This window comes from Protopterus annectens, chromosome 5.part0 (genome assembly GCF_019279795.1).
Source record: "Protopterus annectens isolate FY-2018-M chromosome 5.part0, PAN1.0, whole genome shotgun sequence".
Lineage (NCBI taxonomy): Eukaryota > Metazoa > Chordata > Ceratodontiformes > Protopteridae > Protopterus > Protopterus annectens.
In genome coordinates, this window is record NC_056735.1 from 390,325,856 (window position 1) to 390,338,705 (window position 12,850).

General features: G+C 41.8%; 1 protein-coding gene across 1 annotated transcript in view; it reads right to left on the minus strand.

Annotated features, from left to right (window-relative positions):
* Positions 1-1,061: 1,061 nt before the first annotated feature.
* LOC122802655 (mitochondrial pyruvate carrier 2-like) overlaps positions 1,062-12,850 on the minus strand; it is a 222,908-nt gene continuing 211,119 nt past the window's right edge. Inside the window, exon 5 of the mRNA XM_044072361.1 lies at positions 1,062-1,253. Coding sequence (XP_043928296.1) covers positions 1,190-1,253 — 64 coding nt within the window. The 3' untranslated portion in view covers positions 1,062-1,189. The remainder of the gene's footprint in view (positions 1,254-12,850) is intronic.

Below are 12,850 nucleotides of genomic sequence, written 5' to 3' on the forward strand. Positions count from 1 at the left end.
GTGGTTTGTGTCATGGAGGCAATTTTTTGGCCAATTACACAAAATCTTAGTAACATGCAACATACGACAAAGGACAACATTGGATTCCTATTGTAATATTGACAGCTAATAACCCAAAAAGAAACTCTTGCTACTCTGGTTTTAACTAGTATTTTCTTCTGTAATTTCCTTTTTCAAAGAAAACTTGCCATAACAGTAGATGCCCAGATGATCACTGTTGCAGTATTACTAACAAGTGGGATACCTTTTGTTATCTTTATCCTTAGTCACACTTCCTGATGTTATTGCCCCTGCCCCTCCGGGTAAAATATACAACAGTACACCTGCATCCTGGTTACAACTACATACCATGTTTGTGAATACAAGAGAACTGTTCAAAAGTTGCTCTTTTAGGCATCTTTTTGCTGTGAATGGTATTTTTCTCGTGTAAGCTCACCAATCCTCTCCATTATGATGGCATTTTTCTCGTGTAAGCTCACCAATCCTCTCCATTATGTACTGGTTTTGCCTCTACTACAGGACATTCTGAAAGAATGCATATTATGACAGTACTTGTGTGAAGCATGCCTGCAAAGACCAGAAACTCCCCCAACACAAACATTTTTGAAAGGTTAGGCAACTGGCTTGTGTAAATCAGTGGTTAGTTCACTTCTGCAATCCAAAAGAACAGGGTTGCTGCACTTTTACTCTGCCAAGCATAGCTTCCCTGTCTTGAAACCGTATCTTTACAGTCAAGTATACAAAGACATTCAGGCAAAAATTAGTTTATTCATGACCAGAGCCACAAGGGGCAAGCACTGCTCTTGGAAGGAAACAGGGAGCGGGTGGGGTCACAACAGAAACCAGAACAATGAAGCTCAGATCATGGAAAGTGTTAAGACAGAACCTTCCATCACTGAATTACTTTACACAAGACATAGTATTTGGTGCTTATTCATGAAAGCCAAGTGGCATGATTCTGAACCTCCGTTGTACACAACTATATTTTATACTAAAAAAATTAAGTTCAAATATTTGTAACTTAATGTATGCTCCAAGTAAACAAAACTCTCAGACCAATGCATCTTACAGCAAATTTATTTCAGTAATCATGTTTGCATATAAATAGAAACATGGAAAACATATTCCACCTTAAAAAAGGGACATTGCAATATCAGAACACTAGGTCAATGCACAATTAAAATGGATTTCAGGATTGCTCTTTCTGCTCTTCAACTGGTTTAGTCTGCTGCTCAGATAGACTCTGATTGTACCTGTAGGCAATGTATTAAAAAAAAAAAACTTTGGTTACTCTGGATTCTTTAAACAAAAAATACATCGCAAACTATATAAAAAATGCTAAGACAGACTTTACAAGGACACCAAAATGTGCAAGTTTTTTGTTACATATCACTATTAATGAATTTTTTGCTTACTCAGTGGGATTAAACAATGGCCTTAATCTCCTGCTAAACACAAGAGGTGCAGTGGATAAAGCTTTCCCTGGCCAGCTGATAATGCTGCAATAAGCACTCCTTAAAATGAAAACATTACCTACACACACTTGCTTTTTTTTTTTTTTTTGGAGGGGGGTCTGTGCATGAACTTCTCAGCAGAAGTAGTTCCCAAGCCACTCTAGCATCTCTAGACCACACAGCAGTGGGTGTGCATGGGCACCTGCATTTTCTTTGCCATCAAAAAAAGTAGCATGAAACCACCTCTGCCTGAACTGAAGGACTGGCGTTTATTGTATGCAACTTGTTTTTGCTATGGAAATCCAGACCTCCAGAACTGACAGGATTACTCCCAATTGCCTTTCCTGGGAGGAACAAGATTTTCTCCAAACCAGCTGGTCCTCTGCTACCAAATATTCTGCAAGTACATACTGCTGTAGCACATAAGAGTCTCAAGTAAATATTAGGCAATTCAGACTATTGCACACCTAGCCAATAACCAGAGTTACCAAATGCGACAGCTTGTACAGCAAATACCTATTTCATTACGCCAGCTCCCAACTACACTGAACTGGAAAGATGGGTCATTCATTCACAAATGGAAACTTAACTTTGGCTCAAACAGAAGTACCCAACTTAAAAGGACAGTCATGGCAACAGAAAGGAATCTCAGCAGTATATAATACACTGCATAACACTGACTGATGGGTCTACTATACACCTCAGCAATGGCTACAGAACCACAAAGGCAGCTTAAAGATGCATTGATGGACTGCAATGCAGTGCAAGTTTAAATCCACTTAAGGGAGAACAGACTTGTCTTGGGTCTCCTTCCATCCTGCTAGCCCAAACTAAACTAGTGTACAGGATTCCTGCAAGGGGAAGACAGCTACGCAGAAAGCCACAGCTACAGAACAAAACACTACAGGGTTAAATAGAAATTGGAATTGGAAGTAATTATTACTTGACCTTAAGTGTGAATCGTTTTATTACTGAGTAATGTTTGTCTTTGCTTTCATACTCCAGTGAAGGCCTTTCGTGCCAAGCTGCTAGAGAAAAAAATCCTGCATTTTGTTCTGTAGCTGTGCCTTTCTATTTTGGATTTTTCCAAATGTGTGGTATACAAAAGACAGCTACATAACCTACAAAGAACGGGCACATCAGCTCAGCTGCAACAGTAAAGTTTGCAAATTTCTATTTCTACTTTAGCTCAAGGAAAGTTACTCATTCCATACTCACCTTACCATGAGACCAGGTTCAAGAACTTTAAGAGTCATGGCAAAACACAGACCTCCAAATTATAACAAAATCATCTTGGTTCCTTGTGAAGGCAAAAGGTACTGAAGGGCTAAAATAACAGAATACATATTTGAGGGAATACTGGATGGTTGCCACCAATGTATTCCAACACTTGAACAATGCCCCTCTAACAAGGAAAACAGCCAGTGCAGAAAACGTAAATCAACCACTAAAAGTGGGCAAGACCATGCTGGAGAGCCTTGCTGTAGCAGTCATAACTTGACTAACCTCAACTTCAGGAGCATGGGAGTCCTAACACTGGCCTAGAAAGGGAGGGCAAGGAGTCCCCCCCCCCCCCAGCAGCAGGTCAATTTAATAAGATTGTGTACCTATAAGCATTAGCATATCTAGGAGCAGCAAAATGAGGAGCAAAATCAGAGCACTGTGCTCAGATCATGGCAGATGGGAGTTATGACTTCAGGAAAAGTCAGCTGCAGTCTGATATCAGCTGTCCAGCTTGAACACAGTAGAATTCCCCACAGCAGCCTTGCCTCTGGGCACCTTCACATACACAGTATAAAAGATCTGCCTACACTAGCCATGATCAGTTCTGTGTAGACTATGCTGCAGATTGAGTAATTTCCCAGGGTTAATTACCCAAGGCCCAGATTATTCATAGGATCATAGAAAGTTACTAGGCTATCATTACCCAAGGCCCAGATTATTCATAGGATCATAGAAAGTTACTAGGCTATTGGCCCAGAGACCCTTATAAACCTAGTAAAGAGTTTAGCCCATGTTTAGACAAGTCAGCACCCAAAGCCCCTATCCAGCAGGGACACAGGTGGAATCCCAGGGGTGTATTCTGTTTTCCATCCAGTTATCCAGGCTATGCTTGAAAAGGGGATAATGAGGTACTCAGATGTGGAGAGAGTCTATTCCACAGATGGGGGAGTCTCTGGGATACAAATCTATCCTGCCAGCAAGTCCTATTGATGTCACAGATCAGGTTGAGTTCAGGCATGCAGGTTACTAGAGTGGAGCTTGACTTGCAGATATGCAGCAGTCCCATCAAGGAAGGGTTTGAGATTGTTTTGCATGCCAGAGGTCAACTCAGTGGAGCCTGTATGTAACAGAGGGGGACAGGGCTTTTAACCTGTGTAGGGTAGATGGAGGTCCTGGATTCTCCTGGTGAGGAACCTCTGTGGTCTCTTCCAGCTGCTGCATGTGCTTTGTGAGGTACATGAAGGGGGCATTGTACTCTAATTGGCCTTATAAGGCAAGAATACAGGGATGTTAGGACTTTGTCCCTGGATGAGATCCCCTTACTTATGAGATGGGCCATGTAGAAAGCTTTCCGTACAATGGAAGCAACATGGTGGTCAAATGTCAGGTTGCTATCAACCTGGGTGCCCAAATCCCTCACGACTGATTTGTCCTTAAACAAGCAATGTAAGGACATCCCTCTCCCCAAAGGGGATGATTATGCATTTTTTGGCATTCAGCTTGAGACCACGTTTCTGGCACCTGTCATTTGTTTGTGCGAGACCCTCTGAGGACATCCACATCACGCACCCAGCTTGCAGTCATCAAAATCTCATCGATTTTGGGGCCTTGGTCAGCCATATCCCACTGGTTTTGGCCTGCACCTTAAAGAATTATATCTAGAACAGAGGCCCCAAAATCGATCCCCGGGTACGCTGCTTGTTGCAGGTCTACTGCTTGAGGTGGCTTCCTCTATTTTGATTAGGTGGGTTCCATCAGTGAGCTAGTTTGCTAACCATCTGATAACATATGATGTATCTATTATGCCCAACTGTGGAATAGTGAAGGATTTGGCCAGGTCAAGACAGGCTTTGGTGACAGTCTTCCCCTCACCCATGGCTTTGGTGACCGTCTTCCCCTCGGTGACGGTCTCAAAGTAGTCTACCAGATTTAACAGACAACCTCCCTTTGACAAACCAAGCTGTGTGGGGTAGAGTGGTTGCCAATGTCCCTGTTATCGGGTCCACAATAGTCCATTCCATGGCCTTGCAGATCAGGCTAGTTAGGCTGACTGGTCTCATTTCCTGGATAGGTGGATGCTCCACCTTTGTGTAAAGGGATGACAGAGGCAGTCTTCCATGCTGCTGGGACTGGGGATGTCCTGATAGGGGACAGAGGGTGAAGTTTTCACTGAAGGTCAGCCAGTAGGTTGGCTACATCTACAGCATTTGTGTATGTGGTGTCCTTTACCACAAGTTCTGAACAGATCTGGGTGCTTCCTTTCAGACTGTGGACATATGTGAAGGCCTTATAATGGTCTCTAGTAGATGTTGCCAATTTGGACTTTGCTGGCTTCAGAGGATTTCACTAGTACTCTTAGATTTCACTAGTGCTCTTATTTGCTTGTTCAGGCTAAGGAGAGATTGCTTCCAATTGGGCACCTGTTCTTCTTGGTCCTGGACAACAACTTTTCCTTTTGTTTTATAGTTTATTGCAGATTTCCACCAAATAGGAATACCTGTCGGGGCAAAATCATCCTCCACAAGGAATAGCAAACCTGATTCCATGCATCTATACTAGTGCTTGTATAGTACTCCAGTGCCAGTTCCAACAGAGGGGGAGGGGGCTGTAAAGCTGTTTATACCATCCCTCAGGAGGTTGAAATCAGCTTTGGAGAAGTTTGTTTGACCCTAGTTAGATGGGGGTCAGGGGAGATGCCGACTTGGGACTTTATGGCCAGGTCTTACCAGTGAGGATACTGTAGGGGTGCTGCAGTGATTACTCATGTTAGTTAATACCAAGTCCAAGATATTACCACCTCTTGTGAGGGTATCAACTAGCTGTTCCAAGGCATTTGCCTAGATTAAAAAAAATAAAAATTGAGGACTCTCTGGGCATTTGTGTTTTGGCATGGAGTAGTTTTTCCAGTATATGGTTGAGTAGTTCAAGTCACCCAGGATCAGGGTCACGTGTTGAATCTTGAAAAATATGAAGTGTTCTAGATTTCCTGTGCAGTAAAGTACACAAGAGACTAATGGAAGAAGAAAGTCACTGGCACCCACCCTAGCACTCCGTTCTCAAATATAGTGGGAAGGAATCCAAACCGCAGTGGCCTACATGAAGAGCATAGTACAGATAAACAGCGAGCATAGTATAGATCAACAGCAGACGTTCATAACTGTATACTAGGCTACTGACCATTACAGCCCTTACAAGCCTAACCATGCAACCCAAATGAGGCCCACAAATTTGATACACTGGGGGCAATTTACCAATTGCTTCTGTCCAAAGGCAGGTGTCAGACCAAAGGCAAATTTCTGACTGCCCATCCACTGGTCCGTGTTGTAATTGGTACCCTGCTTCGCACAGATGGGGAGCCTGTTCCAGAGAATGGGAATTCTGGAAATGATCTGCACCTCCGAGTTCTATTTATGTTGGAAGCAAAATTTAGGGCTCCAGATCTAGTAGTTTTGTGGACATGCAAAAGGTTCATCAAAACAGGGTCCAAGGATGTCTTGTACGCTAGGCAAGAATCACCTCTGTAGTTTGTATGATCAAGGCAGGGCTTTCAGGTGATCATACAACACGTTTGCTCCTTTTTTGTAAAGGAGCTTTGGGGACATTTGTTTCTGCAAGTATCTGGTCAGGTACATGTCAAACGGGGCATACTCTAATATGGGTATGAAGAGATAGGTCAGTGTACCACTGTACTGGACCTAGATGTCATGCCCTTACAAGCTGAGCAACATAGGAATTTTACTACTTTGGGACACGTTTTGGTTGAAGGCTATGTTACCATCTACACGAGCTCCCAGATATCTAACCAAAGTATCAACTTGGGGAGGTTTCATTACTGTAGTTAGTTATCTGACGTAGCAGACTTCAAAAAAGTTTCTAGAATGCATTGCTTGGCATGTTTTAAGCCATAGATTTAGCATAAAGCATTGTATTTCACTTTGCTGAAGGGTGTTCTCATCTTGGGGAATTAACTGCTCCCAGTCTGCAAATTTGGGTCAGCCAGTGGCCTTTGCTTTGTCCTCCAAGTAGATACCAAAGAGAAGTGGGCCCAGCACAAAGCGCTTTGTGGAGGTGGCATCAGCGATCCTAAACTCCTGGGTCCGATCAGTGAACCAGACACTTATCCAGTGCATTATAAAAAGGGGTTAATGCCTATCTCCACAAGTTTGCAGTCAATGCCAGAATGTGGCATTGTATCAAATGCTTTAGACAGATCTATGTAGACTGTATACACTGCTTTCCCCCCAAATCCTTTATTGCCTGTGTGTGACATTTTCCATCAAGTCCACCAGCTTCAGCATGCATGAACTTCCTTTGACAAAGCCAAACTGGGATGGATCCAGTGTCTGGAAGTCTCCTACATCCTAGTTAATATTTGCAAAGCCATGGAAACTTAAGCCTAGTCAGACTAATGGGTCTGTAGTTTCCAGGATCTCTAATGCAAATATGCATACAGATTAAAACCCGGAACTTAAACCGGGATGAGAGTTGTTTACCACCACCTATAACCAGGATGTTGAATGGGTCACATACTATCAAGGACAGGTATTTTGTGGCCAAACTGGGGAGTGGTCCCAGGTTAGTCTTCAGAAGGGATAAATCTTTTAAGGCAATCCTAGAAATGGGTAACCATTATGATCATAACAGCTCCAGTAGAGTCTTTGGGAATTTTAAGTGTGGAGTGTGTACTATATGCAAAAACATCTTGGGAGACTGGCAACCAAGCATGCATTAATGGGAACATTTACTTTCAAGGGGCATTTCAACTGTTGGTAAGAATGTGGTGTACATGTTAACACTGCCCAGCTTTTTATATTGGAAAGACCAGCAGGCAGTTTAGACAGGATCAAGGAGACAAAAAATGGGAAACCACCAATGCATTGACTAGGCACATCTTTAAAAGTCTGGGGCATGTATTTAAATTTGTTTTGTGGACAACTGAAGGATGCCCAGGAAAGGATTTTACATTTACACCTGTATATATCTGAATAAAGGTGGCAGCTGCGTTTAGATGCCACCAATTATCCAGGCATCAATGACAATGTAAGCATATCAGCTGTATTTAAAATCATTTTAGGATAGTTTTTAATGTTTTTAACTTGTGTACAGCAGTATTTCTTTAATGTTGCATGTTTTTTTTAGAACACTTAATTGGTTAATTTATGATGTCATTCGGATGTTGTGGGTATTTAAGGGTTGAGGTTTTGTTAAGTGCTGTTCTGAAGTCCAGAAGTCTTTGGATGAAGGTGCTTAACCTGTGTGAAAAATAAACTTCTTGGAATTCAACAGCCATGGCCCAGTGGTGTCTTGTTCTTTTGGTGAGCTGTGCTTCTGGGTTAACACATCTGTTACACCCTCACTTATGGAGTACAATCTCCTACTCCATTCTCATGACAACGCCTGTTTTAAGACTATAGTTAAACAGCAACTCCAGGGGTCATTCATATTTTAGATTGCACAGGAGGCATCCCAAGAAGTTCTGGGCCTACTGCGGAATGTACTTTGCTTTAGCTAACACGGCCAGTACATGCTGCCTAGTTAGAACTCAAGGGAGTTTCTTGCCGGATGGTTGGGGGTGGGGGCTAAAAGTTGGAACTGAATCTGTCAGTCGATAGGTTTGCTATAAAAGTCTCCAGGCTCTGTGAATGTGGCACTATTAAACTACCAGTTCAGTACATTGCTGTGTGCTGGCCTTGACGTTTCTGACATAGTTGAAGGCAGACTTACCTTTCAACTGGTAGGTTAACAACCTCAGAGATGGCTTTGTTTAACAAAGCCGCCCTATTAGTTGCCCATTTAGTTTTATGGGAGTGTGTGTGAATTATCCTTCCTGATTTTTCCCCTCTGTTGTATATACTGTTGGAATGCCACCAGGACAGTTTCTGGTGCTAGTTCTGGGCTCGAAGTACAGCCACCTCTATGAAGTCCCTGACATGTTGTACAGAGAGCACTTCAAACCAGTGTAGGCTTTTGCATTCTCTGGTTTGGAGGGACAATGAATTCTGGCAAAATAACCACTTAAAGCTAGCTTTCCTCTGAATAGTTACCAACTATTACTGGTTTTACTGGGGTTAGTTGATTCTGACTTTAAAGGAGACCACTTTATGCTTAGAACATAGCAGGGAGGATGAGACATTTGGAGGTGGAGGTACAGCATTTTATCACAAGGTCCTTATGTATGCCTCTGGTGGGCATTTTCATTTGGTCAAGGGCGATTGTATTTGCAAAGTCCATGATTCTGCACCTGCAGATTTGAGGTGTAGTATTCCCAATCTACAGAGGGGCAACAAGTCTTGCACGAGAAGGGTGTTTGGTTGGATGGGAAGTGTTGCCAGTAGGCCGAAGTATAAACTGAGCTTTGGGACATGGAAGGTGATCTATAGCTATGGCTAGGAAATAGTATGGGAGTTTGTCTACAGTGATCTGAACTCCTGTCATCCTGTCCGATAAACTTGAGGTATACTTGTGATGTCAAGACACCGCCATACTTAGCCCTAGTCTGTGCAGCGTGGAAGGCACCAAAACCTTGCACTTCTGGACTACACTCTGCCACCATGTCTCTAAATGCATACATTGTTATATTACAGTGAGAAGGGCTTTGAGGGAGTAGTTTATGTAGGCTCCTGGCACTGAGCAGTAACACCTTGAAGTTCACTGGAGTTTATTTTGCTATGTTGGTAGGTTTGTTAATTTGGCGCAACCTAAAAACACTATGGGGTGGAAAAGTTTTAGCCAGTATTCAAAAGCCTAGAGTGGAACAGGTGCAGACTATTCTTGGCAAAGCAATGTGGTCTGTTAACCATGTCCACCCAAGCTGAAAAATACTGGGTCATCTTAGAATCACACCAGGAAGGAAGCCACTGTTTTAAAAATGTATTTTGCCCATATGGCATCATCCCAGGGGACAGTAATAGTCTAGTGTGAGGCTAGCCTCACACTAGACTAAGTCAGAACTCCATAATGTCTTCATACAGTCCAGGGAGGAACATCTCAGGTCATTTACACCTACACAGAGACTGATGGAATCGTACCGGTACCTGTGGTGTAGAGACTGTTCATCTGGAGCCAGGATCCTTCAAAATCACATGCACAGTTTTCTCCTACTGTGGTCAATGCTGCAGTCCACTGCAGCTTTAACAGTTACTGAATCACTTGACAGGCAAATTTACATTCCACCCCCTATCCATGTATAGCTATATATAAAAAGTAAATCACACTAAACATAACCTTTTACTTCTCATATAACCTAAGTAACCTTATATGAATTCAATTCCTGCTTTTATTAAAAAAATCTTTACTAAACCACCACTTACTTCATAGGCATACATTTATGTTCATGAAACCACAGAATCATAGTTGCAAGCATTTTACATTACAAACCATACAGACAACTCCTGCCTTCTTTTAAACCGCATTCCTCCCTTGTATGTACTGTTCCCACAATTCCCATTTTTCCTATGCTACTCTTTTCTAATTATCTCAGCTCCAGTTTTTATCTGTTACTATATTCACTACTACTATAGATTTTGGATTTCCATTTTCCAGTAATTGCCTTTTGGCACCCGCCATTATTAAACACAAAGGCCTTACCATGCCTAGGCAATTCAGATTCTTGTACCTCAGAAAAAGCATCTCCCTTAAACCAGTCAGCCCACCCTGCATAACAGTGGATCCTGCAGGGAATCTTAAGTCCACCAGTTCACTGCACTCGCAGAAAATGTTCCATTACCTCTTTCTTCCATCACACCCAACATTTGCAGTCTGCCAGAGGAAAAATTCTCTGGAGTTTACTTGGGATATAAAAATATCTACGCAAACCATTTCCAGGCAAAACTAAATCTTTTGGATTTTGTTGCATATTTGGGAGAGACATTCTCCCATTGCTTCTTCATGAATTGCTTACCCAATCTCTTCCCAACCCTTTCCAACCTCCTCAGTTATGCAATACATTTATGCAATACATTTATATGCTCCAATTTTTTTTTTTTTTTTTTTTTTTTTAAATGGCAGCTTCTGTTCTAGATTCTACTAAACTCTACCAGTGCAGTCTTTCATTTAGCATCCCCCTATTTCTTTGCCTATGCTCCAATGTCAATCCCCAATGGGGAAGGCTAACCTGCAGTCCAAATAAAATTGCCATTCTATCACTTTCCCCCTCTAGTTATTTGCTCCCAATAGCTTGGTTCCTTTTCCAGTTTTTTCCAATAAATTCCAGACCCCTCTTGCCTATATCCCTAATTGCAGTCATCCCTATTGGCAGAATCTTCTTTTCTCCAATCCCATATCGGCTTAGTTCTTAATACTTTCTGCTGCTTTATGGATACAATATTCTGTAGGATTGTTCTTGAAGGCCTGCATCCAAAATCCCAGCCTCTCCTTGTTTGAGCTTCCTCCCCATTTCATCATCCCTATGCACTGTGAAATAGTTCTGCTTGACTACTTGTGCTATATATAGGAGTCTTAAATGTGTAGCTTTGAAGTGCCTGTTCAAATTGGGTAAACCCAATCTGCCCTGTTCTAATGAAGAGCCAGCTTATCCCACTTGACTCTTGCAGTCTTCCCCTCCCAGATAAAGTCCTTCTGCTCTATCCACAACTTCTCCTTTGGAAGTGTCTGACCTGTGTACAAGACCACAGGGACACATTTTAACTGCTTGTATCTTACTATCCATATAGCAAAGCTTCCATTTTCTTAGTCTTTGTACTATTAGTCTTCCCCACATATCCTTAGCTGCCACACCAGAATAGTTAATCCACACTCCTAAATACTTCATTGTACTATGTCCCCATAAATATGGATGTTCCTGAACCAATTCGTGTGGTTACATAATTTACCACTATTGCCTTTGATTTTGCTTCATTAATTCTGTATCCCAAAAATATCTGAAATGGTGTAAAAGTGGTCACTCTTTCCGATTGTCAGGTAGAAAATATGCAAACAAAGCCAGCTTTTCTTGACTACCATGCCAATTATATCCTTGAATTTCTGAGTTCCGTGTTCTTTGCCAATGGTTCTAAATGCAAATAAGGGGAAGAGGACACCCCTGCCTGATTCCTCTGCTCAAGCAGAAATCAGATGGGCCCCCACCCACTTCAATTTTCACCTCCAATCCCCAATATCCTCTTTCGGGAAATGCAAATGTTTTCAGTGCCCTGCTCAAAGGCCCAGCTTACTTTGTCAAATGCTTTTGTTGCAAAGGAGAAAAAAATAGTATTTTTTTACATTCTGCTTCCCTCTGGATCAATGTTCTGTTAATGTCAAATGTTTGCCGCCCCTCCACAAAACCACAGTGATCCATATACATCAGCTTTGGCATTACTTTTGCCATTCCATTTAGCCACTATAGGACATGCACAATTTATAATCATGGTTTAGCATGTATGAAGCTGGATCTGATTGATCTTTGCCCTCTTTAGGTATTACAGCTACCACTGCTTTCTACCAGATGTTGGTACTTCCTCCTCTTAAACATCGTTAAACTCTGATTCCCTCCTAGCTTCCAAATCACAGGAATACCATATATTCCTGAGGACTTTCCTCTAGCTTGGTGATGGATCAATTTCTCATCTCCTAATCTAACCATTAGTAAAATGAGCCTCATCTCTAACCTTGGCATATTTAAATTCTTCCATAAACATTTCCGTTTATATTGTTTCTTGATTTTTCATATTTCTCTTTATACAGACTCCATTTCCAAAACATTTTTAATACCTCTAAAGGATTTAGTTACCTTCCTTGTTATAGGCTCCCAAAGTTTGGCAACAGCCCTTTCTACTTTGTTGCCAGAGTCGTTATGCTAAAAGTTGTGTTCTAGTGTTAAACAGTTGCTTTAACAGCAATCTTTCTAAACTTGCACATATTAAAAGGGAATCCTTAATTTTCTGCCTAGCATTTTGCAGTTGTCCGTTAGTCTGCGAGATTCCCCCTATTCTGCGATACTTTTTATCATTTCAGTCCTGCTAAATAATTCTTGTTATTTAACCATCTTATTTCCACCCTATTTTTAAACTCCACCTTAATTTTATCCCTCTCCCTAGCTGTAGTTTCAAAGATTGCTATCCTCTAACAGCTCCCAATAATCTCCACTACCCATTCATTAAATTCCTCTAACAGATGGGTGGGAAAGAGCCAATGTCTCTTTTCATTACCATGTGCCTTTATTTTAGCAATTATTG